The sequence below is a fragment of the Pisolithus orientalis genome (genome assembly GCF_024613125.1).
Source record: "Pisolithus orientalis strain OTSU chromosome Unknown F5J12scaffold_1, whole genome shotgun sequence".
NCBI lineage: Eukaryota > Fungi > Basidiomycota > Agaricomycetes > Boletales > Pisolithaceae > Pisolithus > Pisolithus orientalis.
The window spans coordinates 704,602-723,728 of record NW_026260782.1 but is presented as its reverse complement, the minus strand read 5'-3'; the positions used below and the strand labels follow the sequence as shown (position 1 = coordinate 723,728).

Genomic DNA, 19,127 nt, shown 5'->3' with positions numbered 1-19,127 from the left:
AGTCACAAGTTCACAAGGAGTGGTAACTAGTACATTCGACAGCATAACAATGTTACACGCATTACAACGTATTGGAACGTCTTTTTCTTTCAGGCCACGAGCGCGCTACACTCCATTTTATGACCCAAAGGCAGTAAATCATATCTTCCCGAGTACTAGGCAAGTTCGAGAAGGTATGTAGACCTGAGGAAAATGGATGACCGGTATGTTAACCAGTATGAGATGATTTTTCCTTACCTGCAACCAATTCTTTCTGTTGTTCCATTCCACTGGAGTCGTACTGTATTTGACGTCAAGCGACACATTTTCAAACCCGCCGAACCTCTTCTCATCGCTGCTTAGGACTGGCGGAATATTCCCCTGGTATGTCGACCCCGACGCGGTAGTCCGTGAACGATTTGCTTGGATGGAAATTGAAGATGAAGAGAAGTCCAGCTCGCTCGTATACGATGACCTTGTCTCCCTCGTGCTTGAGAGAAATATATAACTGTGCGAAAAGTACTCGATCTCAAGCGGGAAACGTAGCGAGTGGTACCATTCTCCTTACCTGAGGGGAAGATAACCAGCCATATTGTTCCTCGAGATGGTTCATTGCTGCATCAAAGTTGTTTAGGTATTTATACCGTAGCAATTCATCGTCCACGAGATTGAATTGACGGCGAGCATGGTGGAAGGAATTATTATTGCCTTCTCGGGGAAAATCGAGCCACTACACCGGGGATTAGTGGGACCTAGTGCGGGGAGGCACTCGCACTCGCCTCTGGATGTCCGAATTCGTTGCCCTCAAAGTTTAGATATCCTTCTCCGCCCAAGGAATGAACGAGTAAACTGAACAGCGTGAGAAAACGTCCACAAAACCGAGGTGGCATCGTACCGTATCATCTTGTGCAACGCAAGCCCTCGAGCAATTACGGGAGTCATTGCGGTTAAGTCTGACATGTTAGTGTCTTATACACAAACGTTTGAATCGCTCTTCGTCTATCATCCAGTTTACAAGACTTACACATTTCCTTGTCCATCAACCAGAACGCTATGGTCTTGTCACCGACCAAGGCTTGATCGTGACTCTCGGCATAGGCGATAGTTTTCTCCCCATATCTGCGGTTGGTCAGTGTATGCACTATATTCCCCATATTCCAATCCTCGTCAGACTTATGTTTGAGAAGCTTGATCCACATGTCTGGAATGGCCATGGCCAAGCGATAATCGAAGCCCACTCCGCCTTCTTTGACAGGAACACAAAGGAGTGGCATTCCTGAGACGTCTTCGGCTATCGTCACTGCTGAGGGGTAAAGCGTATGCACCACATCGTTGGCCTGCCGAAGTGAGACCTGAAGTTCGCATCAAAGCACTGGCTGCTTACCAGCATCAAATAAGCGATTGCCTCTTCATCTGCGTCGGAGCCGTAGTACTCTTCATAATTGCCAGAAAAGCCTGTCCCTATCCCATGATGCAGATACATCGTGCTCGTCACACCGTCAAACCGAAAGCCATCGAACTGGTACTCCTCCAAGTAGAAGCGTAGGTTGCTCAGGAGAAACCTCAAGACCTCGTGGGACCCGTAATTGAACAGTCTGCTATCCCACAACTCATGTCTGCCCTTACTGCCTTCATGGAAATATAGGTGATCGGTACCGTCAAAGGCATTCAAGCCATCCAGAACATTCTTAGATGCATGAGAGTGGACGACATCCAGGAGTACAATGATGCCCATTCCATGAGCGGTATCGATGAGCTCTCGAAGGTCCTCGGGAGTTCCGTAGCGAGAGCTAGCAGCAAAGAAACTCGTTACTTGGTAGCCGAACGCTGTCCACCCAATCAGTAGATGCGACCTAACGTGCTAAACGATCGACCCACAAGCGTAATAAGGGTGTTCCATTATGGCCATTAACTGAATGGTGTTGTATCCCAACCTGTGTATCCGAGGAAGCGTACTCTGCGTGAACTCCTTGTAGGTCCCCACCCGGAGTTCTGGAGTGGAGATACCGACGTGGGCTTCATATATTCTCAGAGATCGGGGTCGAGTGGGGCGAGGGTTTTTAAACTGGTAACGCTCGTCTGCAGGTGGATTCCAGAAACGGGACTCATAGGCAGGGGAGTACGTCAGATCTTGGGTGACTCGGTGAACCCATGAGGGCAACCTTTCAATACGTGTTCCTGACGGTAGAATCATAGATATCTGATAAAGTCGGGAAACAAATGAGTGCAGATGATAGCGCTTTGCTGAAATCTATCGTACTTTGACCTTGGAGTCATGTGGTATGGCAGGCTGGCCGCTCGTGTTCGGAGGTACCTCGACTTCCCAAACACCGTACTGATTCTTGGATAGAGGATGCGATGCCCTGTTCCAGTCGTCTGCCGAAGAGTCAAGATTATTAGTTATGACGCCAAGGGATAATCTGGACCAACTGAATTCGCCTATCAAATTGGCCTCTTGAGCATTGGGAGCCCACTCTCTGTAGACGACCGTGCCGTCATCCTTCACTGTGAATCCCATCACCTCATAACCCTTTGTGAACTTCTCGTATCCCCCTTCATGCTGGAAAATCGTGTCCTTCCACTGCTGGAAACGGGCATAACGACGTTCGATGGCAGGCAGGAATGGTTTCAGGTAACCATCTAGCCCCAGGATGTGGGTTGGGTCAAAAGTCGCGTGCTCTGACATGTGGGCGACGGGATGAAAGTTCTGTAATTGATGCAGCTAGAAAGATCTCATATTATCTGTTCGTTTGCCTCAGCCTCAATATGGCTATAGCAACGACGACACGGGTTGCTCCGATCAGTGGGTCCAAATACCCCAAGCTACGTCATACATATCACAGGTTCTTCTCGCAACAGAAGCACCATCAACATCATTATCATATCCACCCTCGCTGTTCCGCGTAAGCAACGACGTCCTGCGCTGATTCCGGGTTCGTTAGCGGAGCGACTGTTTTCCGGGAACCCTTTTGAACCTTGAATTTCAAATTTATGTGTTGTCCTAAAAGCCTCTCCACTTCCACCAAACAGTCATAACACTCTTGCTCGTCATACCCCGTGGGCGACTCTATTCTTCCTTCGCCAACCGCCTTCTTTCTAGTGCCGGGCGGTCTCAAGCGTTTGGAATACAATAGCTTTAACACAAGATAATGAAGCCACTGGTAGTGTGTCAGTGATTACTTTGATAAGGTTGCCTGCAAACAGCTAACCATGACGTTGGTGAACGGTTGATAACGGTCCCAACCACCGCGGTTCAACTTCACCATCATCCTGTATATGTCATATTGATAGTCCCCTATTGTGCCATGAGATACCCTTGTGACTTCATCGAACATGCTTACCTTCCCCCTCGAAAATGTCATCGTCGAACGATGTCCAATAAGTCACTTGGTCCCTAGGATCACTTGCATCCATTCTGGACAATCCAAGATCAATAATGGTAGTCTTGACACCAAAGCGGGTATCATCCATCGAATATTTATTTCCTCTGATCTGTGATTTTTTGACGGGAACGCTCCTAACGAGAATTTGTCCCCAATGAAGATCGCGATGCTGTACGGTTGCATTGGTAAGTAGTTTTACTTCACATCTGCGGGATATACCTCAAAGTGTACCAGATCTTCCGCTTGTGCGAGCGCCCTTGCAACCTGCCAAAACACTCCGCACGCCTGCTGCCATCCATATTTCGACGGACTCTTGAATACAAATGACTCAAGATCGGGCCCACCATTTGGTAATACGATGATAGCATACATCTGGTCGAGGGCGAAGGAATCTATGTGTATCTGTGAGTAGATGTATCGTGGTCGTCGCAAATATAACCAACCTGGGCGAACGCTTTCCGAGCCCTTTTTCTCGTTGTATTCATCCCATAGTTCCAGAAACAAGGTGGGATACTTTCCTCTAACAACATAAGTCTTCAGCAGTTTCACAAAGCCGCGGCAAAGCGCTCCCATCGCCCTTGTCACGATTATCTCTTTTAGTACATCTTTGGCGTCGGTAGACGGAGGCGTTTCGGCCATTAGGCATGAGTATTTATCTTCGTTTTGGATTGGAATAACTTTGAGGACAACGTCCCCAATGCCAAATACTTCGGAAAACGATGCCTCTCCGATCTTGCGGAAATGGACATCGACGTCTGCATCAACAGATTGCACTACAGGGTCGAATGGAAAGGTCTCAATGAATGCCGAGAACTCGTGGGGGCACGTCTGTGAACACTCGTTCAAGAGAGGTAGGAGGTAGTTTGGTGGTGAGTAGCTCTGGTCTTCGGCTGCGGCTACGTCCGAAATGTCAAGCTGCGCGAGTTCCAGGGATAGGTCCACCTCAGTGGGTGTTGAAGGGGTCAGGAATTGTTGCGCAAAGGTTGTCCTATTCGAGCTGCGTCGGATCGGTGTGAGTTGACGGGGTTTTGACACGGTGGGAGGGGGTAATAGCGTGAGTGGTACCGGATTCACTTCACGTAGTGGAACCTGTCGAGGCGCTGTCTGATAGGCAACTGGGGGAGGTGTCTTGGTTTGGATGTTCACGATCTTATAGGGAGCAGATGGTATAACAACTTCCACCCGTGGTATTGATTTCTCGGTGCTTAATGGACGGACGCGTCGGGCGCGACCACCGGCATTGAATTCGGTTTCTGACTTATCTGAAGATATCAACCGGTGTGTATCTCGTCGTGACCTTTTTGGCGGCATTGGCGTTTCTGTTTCGCTATCATCACTGACGACGATAGGTTGTGCGTCTCTACATTTACCGGTATAGGTTTTCGGCCGTGATATGTGGGTAACGTTGGTTTGCACGTCAGTGTGCGATACCCGCCGCTCTTGACACACTGTCTTCCCTGCTTCGTCCAAGAGAATGATATCCACAGCCAATTGGGGCGAGTGGGATTTCAAGGAAAGGCGCCGACAGGACTTACCCTTCTTACCCAGTGTACGGGTTATGGAAGCGGGGGACACGCCATTGAGGCGCACTGGCGTAAGAGGTTGACGATTCGCAGTGTCTACCTTAAGTGGGAGGTCCCTTGTAGATTTTGCCTTGATAGGTGTGTCAAGAATGCCAGAGCGTTTCGGTTTGCGCAGTACCCGGGGACGTGCAGGTGATAGGATAATCGCGTTCTCTCGTTGCACTTTCTTGCGAATGGGCGCTGTGCCTGGAGAGACCGCGCGTGGTTCATCCACTGGCTGATCTTCGTCCCTTCTGTCGGAGACGTTCACAATGCGATGACCTCGCCGACCGTATGCGAGGACCTGCTTTGTCCGTGACCCAAGCATCTGTTGAATGACAAGTCGTGTGCGTGATAACTATCAGTACAGGACAACAATGGGGAACTCTCGGATGTACCTATGGTGCCCAGAGTATGTGTTGGGAATACTGGGGAATAACAACCTTGGCTAGCTCTACGAGCGCGTTGCAACGCGTCCGTCACGTGCTCTAGGAATGCCCACGCCCCTAGCTTGCACTCTCGTCGATGCTGCCTATTATTTCATGGTATTTCAATGGCTCTTCCACCACCACTGCGGACTTCGGTCACTCCCCAGGAACTGGAGCTTATAGCGTCGGAACAGCTTGTTGAGATACTCCCTCTGATCACGATGGAAAAAACGGCTTTCATATCGGTTCTGTCGCGCCTTTAGGACGTACGATCTCCCTGATGATTGACTTGGAGAACAGGGTGCTTACGGTCCGCTACGCCCACCTGCCAAATGTCGCATCCCACTTTGGATGGCTGTAAATCTAAAGGTCAAGAAAAAGTGTCACATCAGTTCCCCCAGATTGGCTAAACGTAGGTATGAAGAACGGACCGTCCACATTTCACTTCACCCCATTAACGTATCTTCAGAATTTCTACAAGAACGGCTCTCGCGTGAAACCAGCTACCCCGAGTTCAGTCAAATGCCTTTCCGTTTTGCCGAGATCGCCAAAGCCATTCTAGACGTGTGAGATTCTCCGAATCGCTCCATGCGCTCGGCTTGACACGCAAACAGAGCGCCTGACGACATCCAAAATGCTGATAAGGTGAGATCGTTGTTGAAGGATTTGCGCGAAGCTCGGCAAGCAAAAAGTCGGGAAGGCTTGGCCAAACTAGACCATAGTGAGCTCAGTGTACGTCTTACTCGGATGGAGGGAATTTGCCTGATGGTCTTTCCAGCTGCCAAACTTATGCTCCATGGAAATCAATGAACTACGACCGTTTTTCATACATGCGATGAGTGTTCTTACCCAACTTTCACGGGAAGGGGAAGATCGGGCGGCAGAGCAAGCCTAAAGAAAGGAAATGTTACATTTCTCGATGCAGTTGTCCATAACTGCCGACACATTGCTATACGCCAACACAACACAAGACCTCCGAACTACTCGCCAACACCCGAGTAGGTTATGACCTAAATCGAAGCTGGCAGTTTCTCGATCAACAAGTGTAACTTCCCCTGTAATTCTTTGATCTCCTTCAAAATCGCCTCCTCGCTCGACTGGGAAGGACATGCGGGATTAGCTGCGCGAGTAATTCTAGCTGTAGCAGAGTTTTCACCTGTTCTGTATTAGGGAACCTCTTGACTAGTTGACCAAACTTCATTTTGCTTATCTCCAAACCTCTTTCCGCGTCCACCCCTTCCATGGGAGGATCGCGCACCGCTGGATCATCCGTGGCTTCATCCTGCTCCGGGCGCAGCCACTTGGTTACCCATGATTTTTCCATGTGGCCGGCTTCGCACAGGGCAATAATGCAGAGCGGTATGAAGAAGATAGTAGACATCACAACACGATTGAGCTTGATACAGTATGAGAAGCAATTGAATCTTGTTGACAGGGGCTCTTACCTTGGCATAAGTATTCTGTTTCACGCAAATGATGGTCCTTAAGAAAAAGTCAGCTACGCTAGTAGAAAACGGAGGTTAATTGCACGAACTCGAAGGGGGCGACCAAGAAGATCTCGATGAGATTAAACGGTGCAGGATAAACGTACGAGTCTGGCGCCCTAATCATTGCGACAGTCTTTCCGGCAAAGAATGCCAAATATTCGGCCTCAGCATCGTCCACCACCTACCCAACCGGTAAGAAGCCGTATCGGAAATCAGCGGTATACGTACTTCCGAATATGCAGATGCAAACAATGAGATCAGCACGTTCAACAAGATGACTACTGTCACAAGAGTCCAGCTGAGGGACGGTATGTGTAGGTACGACTTAGGATGGTCGCTAGGTCCACTTACAGATAGTACAATGTCAAGCCAGTGGGACTTTGACATGGGTTTAGCACAGCATTGACCCCAAGTATTATTTCAGAATCACCTTGCGGAAAACCGATCATAGTTCGGAGACCTGTACAGCAAGATATTGACACAACCTCATCTGTGCCCGGAAACTAGACTCACTGTAACAGTCCTTGTACAAGCACGTTAACAATCTAAGACGACAGTCAGAAATGTAATGTGCGAAAGAAAGAGGTCAACGTACGGCCGAGGGATCTTCGCTCTCTCCATCAGCTGCATCCAAAGCATACAGACCTTGAAAGAATCCAGCACCCAGAACCGTGAGTAGCTGTGTTTGAAGGTCAGATTTTGTACACAAACCAACACCCTGTCATTCACGAACAGCAAAGAAAATCCCCGATTCTTGCAGCATCCGTGCCACACAGAGTTGCATAGTACCAATATACCTGCATATACAATAAGATATCAGCAATGACCGCCAAGTCAACAGTACCACGTACTTAAAGCCGTCAAAAATGGTCACGAGTTCTAGAGCAACGTTAGCTGAGAAATTTTGCGGCAGATAACTTCCATACTCATCCTGTGAACTAGCGGTTAGTTGGAAACACCCTGGTTACAACAGACTTACCAAATGAAAGGAGCGACAAAACTCAAAATCTGAAAACTCCTCAAGCGAAGTAAACCAGCCCTCTCCCCACCAGTTGAGAGCTCTGCAATGCGATAGGTGAAGGCTGCAACAAGTAGGATATCGGTGATGAAGGAGACGATATCCCAGAATCCAAATGCTCGATAGGATGCAAACCGGAAGAATTGGTACCACTGCAAAGAAGTGAAACCATGAGCCTTGCTGTGGACTTTGCAAGCATCTTACCCTGTGTATATCTAAGTGTACGGGTCAATACTCGTGAGACGCGGTACGGGGGGTCGAGATACCTTCACAACAAAACGCCAATGCCATAACATAGAGTACATATTCCCAAGCATCAAAGTAAGCGTGATTGGGATCAAGTCGCTGAAGTGGTTCCCGCACTAGAAGCAATGCAGTCGTTCATTCATGCATAAACAAATTTTTCGCACCTGCTTGGGAGTAGACTACCAAGAAGACAAGCCATACTATGATCCTCAGAATATTTTGGTATCTAAAAAGCGTTCAATAGTGGGTAGAAGAGGTCAAGAGAAACTTACCGCGGAATCGACATACGGGCGGGGTCAAAGTGAGCCCCGAAACCTGCGTTACGCGGCTTATGATAAGGTACATCTTTTAGGATGTCAGTGGAAATTTTAGAACTGCATAGATTTGATCTACATTGTATGTCGTCCTCATCCTCCTCGTCGGCAACCTGGACGAGTTCCCCATTCCAGAGCCGGTTTACCACTACAGAACATGTAAAACTTGCAGAAAAAACTTGGATACATTATGCTCACCATCCTGAGATTCGCTCGACGACAGGAATACAGTACTGGTCGCCCAACTAAGCCTTGTTTTGCACAGAATGGTGATGAACCATACCAGTTATTATCGATAGCAATTTCCAGAGCGCTGGACGCAACGCTGATATCCCCGTCAGCGTGCCTATGCCGATACCGCGTGGTTACCATCGGTATCAGTTTGTCAGGTGGACTTTGATGCACGATTCTCCGCGCAAGCACTTCGCACGCTACGGCTATACGCCATGCTCTGATAAACCATGATACAACATGCCCAGAACGAAAATACCTACCGCGGCCCAAGTTTTCTCCGTAATCGGCAGGGTTATGATTAGCGTCCCACATGAACCCCGCATACGCTCTAAGAAGACAATATGGGAGCTGATGAACGTGTCATGCCTACTACAGGACTGCCGCGGCTGTGCGTGCACTCACCTCGTTGTAAAAATCGCCAGCTGCATCGACATACGCAGATATCACCTGAGGAGTAATGATACGACTCCCTGGGACGCTCAGACTCTTCGTATCGACTTCAACAGGGAGCAAGCGCAGAGTCAAGGCGCGGAGTCGCCGGATGAGTTCTGGGACGAGAAATGTCAGGTCATAATTGCGATGAGACATTTCGTGGACGCACTGGTCAACGTATCAGGAGATGGTTTCTCCGGGTGAAATGACAGCAAAGGCGCTTCCTGGTCCATGTCGCCGTATTGCTTGACTTCACCCTTGAGCTTGAGTATTTGAATTTGGGTCCCAGTGCCTCGGCACGTGGTGGCTGTGTACAAGTCAATCTGTGTCACGTGCTACACACTGGCTTACTCCTGGCATTAATCGCACTCCTTCATTAACCGTCGATGCCTGTGAGTGCGCCGACGACAACTTCGTTTCTGGTACGATGATATCCGCAGGCTTATCACTCTTCCTTCAATGAATTTGACGCTCGTCAAGCGGGGAACATGTCTATCCTGCCAATCAAAACTAGATACCGCGGCCCAGCTCCAACCGGTACCTTTCCTCCTTGACGATCGTGCTTGTACCTGCAAACTTACTGGAATCGTTTAGCTGACCCAGACCAGGCGGATATAATAGATGAGACGCTTGACCTGTTCAGGGCGAATTCTCTGTTCCGCAATTTCGAGATTAAGGGACCCGCCGACCGCATCCTTATTATACTCATCCTCTTTGTCTCCGATTGCTTGTTCAAGATCGGAAGTGCTCGGACGGTTCCAACCGCTCTGGAAGCTTCAAAAATGCTGAATACTCTCGCCGTGGACAACTTTCCTATCCCGGGAGATGCCAATTTCCCCCTGAATGCCCATTACGCACCACCTGACAGCAGGGTGGATGCAGGTGTGTGAAGCATACTTCGTGTAGCGATATTATATAGCTAATAGTATGGGCAGACTATTTGCGCACGTATCTAACGCAGGTCCGCCAAGAGCTGGCTGCTCGGTTGGCGGAACGATTATACGCGGATGGCACCAACAAGCCCAATAAGTGGTGGATGGCTTTCCAGAAGAGGCGCTTTATGAATCGCAGTCTGGCTGCATGAACATGGTTGCAATGCGAGCATTACCCACCGTGTGCGATGTCTGTATTACTACGTAAAGAAGACTTCAATCTATAAACTACCTTTTCTTCTTCTTCTCATTAGGGTTTTTCCTGCCGTATCCGATGCGTGGCATGCCATCCGGACGCCCGGACTGTGTCGACCGCGACTTGCTGCGCGTACCGCTAAGGATGTCCGGGATCCAATCAGGATCAGCCCAACTGCCTACAGCGACACCACTTTTCCCGTCCGACTCCACGAGACTTTTAATCATACGCTGTTCTTCCCTCTCCCTCTTCCCTTGTTCTCGTTTCTTTGCTCGCATATATTCTATTTGATCCTCTCGAAGGATGAGACCTTCGCCAGTGCCTGTCTTAGCAGAACCGGGTTTCGGTGCAGGTATGGGGTATTTTGTTCCTCGAACTCGGTATTGGAAGTTTTTCTTGAGATGGACTTCCATGACAGGGGCACCACCATCGGCATTCGGAGAGGAAACCGTGACAGACGTCCTTATCAGCGTAGGATTTCCACAGGATGGACAGAACTGCTTAGAGTTGTCCTTGCAGATTCTATTCAAGGTAAATGTGGGTCGTCACAATAGGTCATGTATGCTCACTTGAAACACGCATGACAACGGAGCACCCAGCTTTTGACTTTTTGTATTCTTCTGCCATCTGTACTTATTAGGTGCAAACCCATCTGTAATAAGACATTCTGCATGGCAAAATCAGCCGTCATGCAGCCCACTGCTGAATGCTGTTTCGGCCTCTTGTCTTTCTTGCTTTTCTCTTCTGACGGAAGAAGATGTAGTGCACGAGCCTTGTGCAACTCTACGTTACCAGGAGTTATCCATTCGCCTTCATCATCATCTTCGGAAGACGGGTCGGCATATAATGGTTCACTGTCGGATGGTGTTGCTTCGTCGTCCGAAGATGGAGGTAGGGAGGCAGAATCCTCTCCTTCCACTTGGCCTTCCACGTTGGTACCGATACCACTAGGATGGGGAATGTCGAAAAAGTCGTTTTGGAGAACATGGGAAGGATCAGAGGATGGAATTTGCTCGTTTGTTTCAGAACTCTCCGATGACCCGACTGGCTGCGCTGGTGAAGACGTTGACGAATGATCTTTACTTCCTTCGCTAGGTGGCTGTATGCTTGATACTTTTTCCTGGTCGGGTATCACCTAGTGGTCACCGTAAGTCGCGCCGGATTTGAGATAGATTGTCACCTTGCCTCCTGCGGAGTATCTCGCGAAGCCTTTTCTTGCTCGTGAAGAGTGTGGGTCAATGCCAACACACAGATATCCGCATGCGAAAGCACCGCATAGTCACCGGTCTTTTTTGCAAAATGTATAACTAGGTATGCGTCGTGAGTACTCCTGGGCCAGAATAGGGGAGTAGGTTTGGAAGGAACCTTGAGACAATGATGCGGCAGCTGGATTTGTGACGCTGACTTGGACGCCAGCTGAAAGCCCTAGTTGTTCAAAATGCTCGCGTGCACGTTTATCCTTTAACTCATCCAGAACTTGTGGGACTGTCAGGTATGTATCTGCCAAACCCCGTAGTGGTGATAGTGATAGCAGTGGTCCAGAGTCGAGGACCAGATACTTGCATCGTTTATTGCCTTCCGCCATGACAAGATGGGTGTTAGAGGTACCATCTAATCGGCGACAATCCTTGTCATAAAACCGATCTCGGCCGATCGAACTTACAGACCCCTCATAAAACACGATCGAGCGAATAAGATACCGAGCCTCCACTCAGTGGTAGATCTGTGAACATGGCAACGAAATCGTACGCTCAGAACCAGTCGTCTAGCCTTTGGGGATTTCTAACGTGCTGCTGCAGATACTACATCGTTGTCCTCCCTGGCGATGGTATTGGTATGTGCTTGCGTTACATCGACATCTACCCCGCTCTCAACTAACTATGACTGAATACCCAAGGTCCCGAAGTCACCGCACAAGCAACCCGCGTACTTCAGGTTATATCGGCCTCATCAGATGACGTGAAACTCGTCCTGGAGCCCCATGATTTCGGCGGATGTGCAATCGATAAGCATGATGTGCCTTTGCCTGCGTCAACCCTGACAGTGTGTCAAAAGGCAGATGCAATCCTGATGGGTAGACCTTGTCTGAATATCCGTGATGAAGGAAACTAACAAAACAATTACTCTAGGTTCGGTCGGTGGACCTAAATGGGGCCCGGAGTGTAAGATTCGCCCCGAGCAAGGACTCCTTACACTCCGCAAGGCGTTGGGCCTGTACGCCAACGTCCGCCCGGCTAGCTTTGCGTCTGAGTCTTTGTTATCATACTCGCCGTTGAAACCAGAGGTCGCTCAGGGTGTCGACATGATCGTTATTCGTGAACTTATCGGTGGCTTGTACTTTGGTCCCCGACAAGAGCAAGGGGACGGTGATAGCGCGTATGACACCATGATATACAGCGTTGCCGAGGTGGAAAGAATCACACGCGTCGCAGCACAAATCGCCTTGGCTGCTAACCCACCTCTTCCCATTCACTCGATCGACAAAGCCAATGTCCTCGCTAGCTCCAGACTTTGGCGCAAAGTCGTGACGGAAACTCTGAAGAAAGAGTACCCTCAGCTTACCCTTGATCATCACCTCGTCGACTCTGCTGCCATGTTAATAGTGTCTAATCCCAGGAAGTTAAACGGCGTTATCCTTACTGAAAACATGTTCGGAGACATGTAAGATCTCCCCTATCTTCTGTTACCAGAGCCCTAAATTCTCTCCACAGCTTATCCGACGAGGCAAGCGTTATTCCTGGCTCTCTAGGATTGCTACCCTCCGCATCCTTGGCGGGGGCACCGGCATCACCTTCAAGCCCCTCATTTAAACCAAACCTTGGACTTTATGAGCCCATTCATGGTTCAGCACCTGATATCGCTGGCAAGGGTATTGCTAACCCTGTCGGAACCATCCTTAGTGCTGCAATGCTCCTGAGGTACTCTCTCGGCCTTGAAAAGCAAGCTCAGGCCATTGAGGCCGCCGTCCGCAAGGTTCTCGACGATGAGAGCATCGGCGGCTATGGCCTGCGAACAGCTGATCTAGGTGGCAAGGCAACAACCGCGGAGTTTGGCGATAGGGTGGTAGAAGTACTCAAGGAATTGCTGTAGATTCCGCGCATCAGATGTACGTATGTATGTGCCGGATGGTTGTATGATATCCCAGAGGACAGCTCCACAGGTTTGCCCTCTAGGCTACTCTGACAAGGTCCATGCACGAGTAGTCCGCTGGGTTGCATGTGGAATCTATATGACAACTGTTCCACAAAAGCATTTTCAGCACCCTTAAAAGTAAATGCATGGGAACACATGTAAGTAGAGTAAATAGAACCATCCTAAAACATGTTAGCAAGCTTGCTCGCTGCAAGTTTAGCATCCAATCGAGGTCGCGAAGGTTGTATCCGCATAGACTGAGACATACTAGTAGAGCCAAGTTGTGCCAGCGGACCGAACGTCGCCTGCGAGGCTGAAAAACGACGAGAAGGGTCCGGCGTTGCCGATGAAGGTAGCGAAAGTGGCCGTGTGAGGGGGCTAGAAGATGAAGCACAAGAGGCGGTTCCGAGAAGCGGGTCCCGAGAGATGGGAGTGGAGGAGGAAGCAGGCGGCGGTTGCCCTCTAGGAGAGCCAGTCGATTGCACAAACATAGACTGGGTGCCATCTTGAAACCGGCCGCCAGAAAGAGACGCCGGAGGTGGTGGCGAAGTGGAAACGGGGGGGCGGACGCCTGTGGACGGCCCTGCAATTTGGGAGGAAGTAATTGGGCCTTGGTTGTGGATAGAGGCAGATGAAGTTGATGCAACGGCAGGGACACTGCTGGATAACTGGGGAACAGGGGGAGCAGAAGCAATAGGTCTTGATGCCGTCTTCGTGTTATCTTCCAAGGGTGGAATGATAGAGGGTTTTGGAATACTGTTTGGCTGGACGACGATCTTTTGATCAGCATTGCTAACATCGTTTTTGAGGGCCAGTAGTTCCCTCAGCAATTGCTTCTCGTACATGATGGACGAACGAGCGTGTTCGACCAGCGCAACAGTGACGTCGTCCGTAACAGTCTTACTGTGCACCTGTAATGCGCGATGGAGATTTTGGGAAATACCATTCGCGCGTTGAGCTAGCAACTGCTCATATTTGTTTGCCTAGAGAATATTAGCAAAAACAACTAGGACCAACACATAAACAGGTACCTCCTCCAGCTCTTCCAACGCCTCGTCCACGCGTTCGGGGCGAATATTGGAGCTGACTTTCAATCTTTCAATATTTCTTCTCTTGGATATGGCTGATTTCACTGCCGCCTGATATTCTTCGAGCACTCCCGCCCGCTGAAGAAGCGCTTCTTTCGCTGATCGGGCGTTCATACCTTGATAACCAAAGGTATCCCCAATGACAACACATTCGCTTATGGACTGCGCCTGATCGAGGTCAGAGAGACTATGCCACGTCCTCCCTAACTTGCGCAGCGCATTAGCAAGTGGGGGACGAGCTTCGGTAGAGGCAACGTTAACGAGCTTGTTTCCCATTTCCGCATGTGCGGCGGACAGAGCTGAGAGCAAGGTCTTTAGCATGTACGCTGCAACACGGAGCAGCACTCACCTCTCCGAGTTATGGCAAGTTTATCGATAGCCTTGGCGGCGTCGAAAAACTGTGTTTCGAGCTTCGTGAGCTCAAAACGGGCGCGCTGCAACACTTCATCCTCGTCTGCTACATCCCGCTTTATGAGACTAAATCCTGAGCCGGTCTTTCGACGTGGCCGAGGCATGGGCTGATACCCGAAATCGCTTTCGATAAATGAACGTAGGTCTTCATCATACATGACGACAGGATCCTCGCATATCCGTGTCAGCCACCGCTGGAGCATAATTCTCACCAGCCGATCATCTTCTTCGTCTGTCGGGGCCGAGGTCTGGGCAAGGGGTAAAGCTGGGATAATGGTATGCGGGCAGCTGTTGAGCAAAGCCTCGTAAAACTGCTGAAATTCGAGGTATGACCTAGAGACGTTGCGGTAGGTCGTTCCGGTAAAGTTTGATAGGTTCGTCTCCAAGGATTGCATAAGTCCGATGACCAGCACGGCCGTAAGTATGGGTACGTACTTGAGCATCAAATTTAACGAGGATATCTCTTCTGTTGCGGTCCAGTCCAGTGATCCGTACCCGGAGATATGGCTCTTTCTTCTCGAATTTTATGCCATTGGAGCCGACAGCCGTGTGGGGGGAGATGAGACCTGGTTCCGGCTGACCATAGATTCTAGGTTCCTTGACGAACGCTGGGTCGGAATCTACATTCCGTGGTGCAGACGGAGATGCACGACGCAAGGTAGGAATGGGCGAGTTAGGTTCGTGGGGGGTCGTCGGCCATGGTGGGATCGCATCGGTGTCCCCGTTCGCGAATACCGACGTCGTTGAGTTGAGAGGATCGAACATGGGCGGTGTCGTCGACGCAGCAGTAACACTGCAGCCAGACACGCTCTGCTATGAACGGAGTGGGAACCAACTTCTATTCTCGTAAGAGGTAGAGTACTACTTATAAGTGTAAAGATAAAGATATTAGTTAGATTTCTATTAGTTTGCGAGGCTGTGGTCGGGCGAGTGGAGAGGGAGCATGTGTCCCATGCGCAATACTTTGGTTCTGAGGTATTTGTCCAGGTCTTCTCCCCCGACTACGCCTCCTCCCACCGTTGTAACGCCGAGCAATCGTTGGCTGTTTTCCTTGATGGGCCGATACCTCCAGCTCCTTGGCACCATTGGCACCCGCTCTACCACCCTCAGTCCTTCCCTTTCGAGAGCTGCCACTTTGTCGGGGTTGTTTGTTAGCAAACGAACGCCCTCCCCTTGCTCCGATCCCAGCCCAAGGTCCCGGAGGATGGCCACGGCAAGCTCATACCCACGTTCATCCGCTTTATATCCGAGCTTGAGATTGGCAGAGACGGTATCGTGTCCGAGGTCTTGTAAATTATAAGCGCGAATTTTCGACAACAAGCCTATCCCACGGCCCTCCTGTCTCATGTAGACGATAACACCACGACCCGGGATGGACCGGGATGAGGCAACCGGCACGGGCTGCGATATCACGCGGATGGCCTCGTCGAGCTGTTCCCCACAATCGCAACGCATGCTGCCGATTGTCTCCCCGGTGAAACACTCGGAATGGATGCGAACGAGAGGTGCTGGAACATGTGGAGCCAGAGCGATGCCATTGGTTGGCGGCTGAGAGGGCTGGCGGGACTCGTGAGTGAGTGTCCCTACATACGCACCCCGGATGAGCCGCTCCTCGGCAGTTTCACTTTCGGTCCACACCGAGTCCAAGGAATGACTGCGGATAGGTGGTGCAGAGTATTGCCCGTCATTGGAGAGTTGAGCAGGGTCGATGACAATTGCAAGGTGCTCTTTGTTGTCGCGGTTATTATGATAGAGATGAAGGAAGACAGTCCCGTGGACTGTGGGTATCCGAGTGCGTGCCATACACGTCACTGTTACAGTAGTGGGTGCTCTCGATTGCTCAGCAAAGGGATGAACAAGTGTCTCCGGAATAAGGACGGGAGCAGCCGGATGGGGTCTAGAAGTTAATGGTGCTGGCTCCTCGTCCTGGGTGGTCTCGTGGTTTTGAAGACGTGAACTCCGGGGGGCTTGCCTGCTCACATAGGGACAGGGTTTGTGCTGAGTAGAATTACCCGGGGAGTACTTGGCGATATCGGGTGAGTAGAGGGCATGACCAGCGTGGTGATGGGTCTGAGGACCGGTAGCAAAAACTGTTGCGATGAGCAGGGGGTCGATGAAGGCATCTCGCCTGGGGATATGACGACGCTTGCCCCGCTGTGTGCAGAAGGCGTCGAGCAGCGACGGAGGCTCGCTGAGATGAGAGCCGAGCATGGGTGACTCTGTGAGGGCCATGGTGGTGGGATGAGATATCAGCTGCTGTTTGGATCGGACGTTCTCACCGACGGACCACTGCAGGCTGCCAGGGGGTGCACACGCGGTATCACGATTCGATGCGACAGCCTCGCGACTTTTCCCCTCAACCTCATCGCCATGACCGACTCTCAAAAGCAGTAAGCACAACTAGCCAGCCTGCCTAGCAGCTGTCAACCATTGATCTGGCAGGCCCACCCTCGCCCCTGGCCCTCCAAACACAGACGGGGCCTTTCAGCAAGCCTTGCTTAGAGTCGGGGAATTGGAAACCCAAAACACCAAACTGTACGAAGACAATCGTCGGCTCGCAGCCGCCGTTCACATGCTGCGCGAGCGGCACGCCTTTTTGTCCAAGCCCCAGGCTGCCCAGTTGCAGCAGCTCATGTACTTGCAAGAACTCGTACGCAACATAGAGGCAGATCGACTGCGTGCCACTCGTCAACACCAAGACCTCCTAAACAGCCTCACAAACGGGACCTCTCCCCAGCTGCTAGCCGCGCAGTTACAGCAATCTCGAGCAGAGTACACACATCTGCTCAAAGACTACAACCATTTGTTAGACAAGCATACAAGGCTCAAAGTTCATCTTTCTATGACCAACCCCTTACACCACATTCCAGTAGGTGTTCCAGGTACGCCGAGACATCCATGCTTTTAATCCATTCAAGCAACACCGATCTTTCACTCTAGTTCCGGTCGTGCCGAGCAGCCACGGTGGCAGTCCTGCAGCTACTTTCCCGGTATGGCGCATAGAGTCTCCGCAACTATCATCATTGACATGTATCCAGCGCCCAGATATCCCTATGCTAGGAGATCCACCTTGTGACGTTCTGCCCAGTCACAGTCCCCTTACATCTCCAACTCGCCCCCACCGCAATTTCCCGCTCCCACAGCAAGCTATACAAAGTCATGAGAGACCGTCCTTGGATGGTTTTATCCAGGTAAGTATTACCACCCAAACGGCTGTTGTGTCCGTGATCATCCGCGCAGCGTCAACCTCCTACAGTGCACAGTCAACATCCGCCTCCTACTCCACCTTCTTCAGCTTCGATGGCAGCACCAGCGGGACCTCCGCTTCACACGCCACAGCGACCCGTAACTAGACATCCAGCGAAGCCGCCAGTTCACATGCCCCAGTGGCATGCCGGCCCTCGTATCATGTCGGCCCCTGCCACCTTACCACAAGGTCATCACCCTTTTCCACAAGGACCCAAGCCAGCACGGGGAACCCATGGACTCGACCAGACAAAAGCAAAATCACTACCAGATGCTATCCCCAGACCTGTGCAGTCGCAGTCTGCGTCAATGTCTCCCAGCTCTGTCAAGCGATCCAGTTCTGCCCTGGGTAGTCCCGCAAGTCCAGAAGTTGATGCAAAAAGGTCCCGGGTCGAAGGATTCGATAAATCAACTCCTGACAAGCAGGTTACGAACGGTTTCCCTCTGCGGGACCAGGGTTGTGAGCCAGAGACGGATTCTGCGGATATTACTGAACAGGTAAAAGTGCCGCATCCAGAGGCCCCTTCTGTATCGCCCTCTGCAGTCGTCGATCAGACTGAGGCTCAGCCCACTCCGTTGGGTGACAAGGATCTTCGTCCAGACGAAGAGTGTGTTCGCATGATTTTTGAAAAAGACGCAGACATAGAAAACGGAGTCTTTTGTGACCCATGCCTGTATGTTTGACCGTTACCACACCGACTCGAGCGCTCACCATTTCCGCCTAGGAGTCGTTACGAGGCAGGCATGCTGTTGGAACCACCTGACATTCTTGTCAATCCGGATCCTGATTTCCTTTTAAAACATTGCATTACCATTCACCCTACGTTATGGGATGACCTTCGGCACCGAAGGGACCTCACTGAAAAGTAATTGTATCAAGCTCCAGCCATAACCCAATTGTATAATATTGTCACTGTCCGCATACCTTCATCGCACGTAGTCTCCGGATGTTACGACTTAGGGTCATGTCTGTTTTATTCATTGGTTCAGCCACTCCAGGTTGGGTGTTTTGGAAAGTGCTGCCGTCTGCGACAACGGT

The 19,127-nt window shown here is 50.6% G+C and overlaps 10 protein-coding genes across 10 annotated transcripts; 4 read left to right on the top strand and 6 right to left on the bottom strand.

The window, feature by feature from the left end:
• Nucleotides 1-3: 3 nt before the first annotated feature.
• On the bottom strand, nucleotides 4-2,725 carry F5J12DRAFT_790734 (glycoside hydrolase family 13 protein). The gene is made up of 11 exons (XM_051743842.1): nucleotides 2,410-2,725; nucleotides 2,240-2,355; nucleotides 1,858-2,179; nucleotides 1,364-1,806; nucleotides 1,004-1,316; nucleotides 875-947; nucleotides 759-828; nucleotides 548-709; nucleotides 374-487; nucleotides 238-327; nucleotides 4-183 (listed from the first exon to the last, which is right to left on the bottom strand). Exons 1-11 carry the CDS (start codon nucleotides 2,663-2,665, stop codon nucleotides 139-141), a joined length of 2,004 nt encoding a protein of 667 aa, XP_051605503.1. The 5' UTR covers nucleotides 2,666-2,725; the 3' UTR covers nucleotides 4-138.
• F5J12DRAFT_790723 (uncharacterized protein) lies at nucleotides 2,726-5,357 on the bottom strand. The gene is made up of 6 exons (XM_051743841.1): nucleotides 5,323-5,357; nucleotides 3,806-5,252; nucleotides 3,582-3,754; nucleotides 3,321-3,531; nucleotides 3,189-3,274; nucleotides 2,726-3,137 (listed from the first exon to the last, which is right to left on the bottom strand). The coding sequence occupies exons 2-6, from the start codon at nucleotides 5,250-5,252 to the stop codon at nucleotides 2,859-2,861; spliced, it is 2,196 nt and encodes a 731-aa protein (XP_051605502.1). The 5' UTR covers nucleotides 5,323-5,357; the 3' UTR covers nucleotides 2,726-2,858.
• Nucleotides 5,358-5,442: 85 nt separating this feature from the next.
• F5J12DRAFT_9999 (Psf2-domain-containing protein) lies at nucleotides 5,443-6,337 on the top strand. Its single transcript, XM_051750158.1, has 4 exons — nucleotides 5,443-5,597; nucleotides 5,653-5,918; nucleotides 5,967-6,084; nucleotides 6,131-6,337. The coding sequence occupies exons 1-4, from the start codon at nucleotides 5,478-5,480 to the stop codon at nucleotides 6,245-6,247; spliced, it is 621 nt and encodes a 206-aa protein (XP_051605501.1). The 5' UTR covers nucleotides 5,443-5,477; the 3' UTR covers nucleotides 6,248-6,337.
• Nucleotides 6,111-9,358, bottom strand: F5J12DRAFT_9904 (uncharacterized protein). Its single transcript, XM_051750151.1, has 23 exons — nucleotides 9,253-9,358; nucleotides 9,054-9,199; nucleotides 8,912-8,999; nucleotides 8,701-8,854; nucleotides 8,616-8,650; nucleotides 8,497-8,565; nucleotides 8,376-8,448; nucleotides 8,268-8,329; nucleotides 8,124-8,219; nucleotides 8,062-8,072; nucleotides 7,819-8,009; nucleotides 7,766-7,770; nucleotides 7,691-7,718; nucleotides 7,573-7,636; nucleotides 7,435-7,518; nucleotides 7,353-7,384; nucleotides 7,270-7,299; nucleotides 7,191-7,217; nucleotides 7,068-7,137; nucleotides 6,887-7,020; nucleotides 6,798-6,834; nucleotides 6,509-6,748; nucleotides 6,111-6,449 (listed from the first exon to the last, which is right to left on the bottom strand). The coding sequence occupies exons 1-23, from the start codon at nucleotides 9,314-9,316 to the stop codon at nucleotides 6,363-6,365; spliced, it is 1,827 nt and encodes a 608-aa protein (XP_051605500.1). The 5' UTR covers nucleotides 9,317-9,358; the 3' UTR covers nucleotides 6,111-6,362.
• Nucleotides 9,359-9,523: 165 nt separating this feature from the next.
• On the top strand, nucleotides 9,524-10,167 carry F5J12DRAFT_711526 (actin-related protein 2/3 complex subunit 3; the record flags this gene model as incomplete). Its single annotated transcript, XM_051740711.1, has 3 exons — nucleotides 9,524-9,620; nucleotides 9,678-9,965; nucleotides 10,019-10,167. Coding segments are annotated over 3 exons (534 nt in total), but the record flags the coding sequence as incomplete, so codon positions are not given.
• Nucleotides 10,168-10,243: 76 nt separating this feature from the next.
• Nucleotides 10,244-11,796, bottom strand: F5J12DRAFT_710202 (Nin one binding Zn-ribbon like-domain-containing protein; the record flags this gene model as incomplete). Its single annotated transcript, XM_051740631.1, has 4 exons — nucleotides 10,244-10,733; nucleotides 10,781-11,293; nucleotides 11,392-11,518; nucleotides 11,577-11,796. 4 exons carry the CDS (start codon nucleotides 11,794-11,796, stop codon nucleotides 10,244-10,246), a joined length of 1,350 nt encoding a protein of 449 aa, XP_051605498.1.
• A 146-nt stretch (nucleotides 11,797-11,942) lies between these two features.
• F5J12DRAFT_886882 (Isopropylmalate dehydrogenase-like domain-containing protein) lies at nucleotides 11,943-13,301 on the top strand (the record flags this gene model as incomplete). Its single annotated transcript, XM_051747167.1, has 5 exons — nucleotides 11,943-11,956; nucleotides 12,011-12,045; nucleotides 12,109-12,285; nucleotides 12,341-12,872; nucleotides 12,923-13,301. 5 exons carry the CDS (start codon nucleotides 11,943-11,945, stop codon nucleotides 13,299-13,301), a joined length of 1,137 nt encoding a protein of 378 aa, XP_051605497.1.
• Nucleotides 13,302-13,413: 112 nt separating this feature from the next.
• On the bottom strand, nucleotides 13,414-15,657 carry F5J12DRAFT_9860 (Vps5 C terminal like-domain-containing protein). Its single transcript, XM_051750147.1, has 4 exons — nucleotides 15,278-15,657; nucleotides 14,781-15,222; nucleotides 14,375-14,730; nucleotides 13,414-14,326 (listed from the first exon to the last, which is right to left on the bottom strand). Exons 1-4 carry the CDS (start codon nucleotides 15,605-15,607, stop codon nucleotides 13,526-13,528), a joined length of 1,929 nt encoding a protein of 642 aa, XP_051605496.1. The 5' UTR covers nucleotides 15,608-15,657; the 3' UTR covers nucleotides 13,414-13,525.
• A 9-nt stretch (nucleotides 15,658-15,666) lies between these two features.
• F5J12DRAFT_790695 (cyclohydrolase) lies at nucleotides 15,667-17,103 on the bottom strand. The gene has a single exon (XM_051743840.1). It carries the CDS (start codon nucleotides 17,072-17,074, stop codon nucleotides 15,746-15,748), a length of 1,329 nt encoding a protein of 442 aa, XP_051605495.1. The 5' UTR covers nucleotides 17,075-17,103; the 3' UTR covers nucleotides 15,667-15,745.
• Nucleotides 17,104-19,080, top strand: F5J12DRAFT_790692 (uncharacterized protein). The gene is made up of 6 exons (XM_051743839.1): nucleotides 17,104-17,232; nucleotides 17,285-17,724; nucleotides 17,783-17,832; nucleotides 17,881-18,033; nucleotides 18,083-18,762; nucleotides 18,814-19,080. The coding sequence occupies exons 1-6, from the start codon at nucleotides 17,213-17,215 to the stop codon at nucleotides 18,956-18,958; spliced, it is 1,488 nt and encodes a 495-aa protein (XP_051605494.1). The 5' UTR covers nucleotides 17,104-17,212; the 3' UTR covers nucleotides 18,959-19,080.
• Nucleotides 19,081-19,127: the final 47 nt, after the last annotated feature.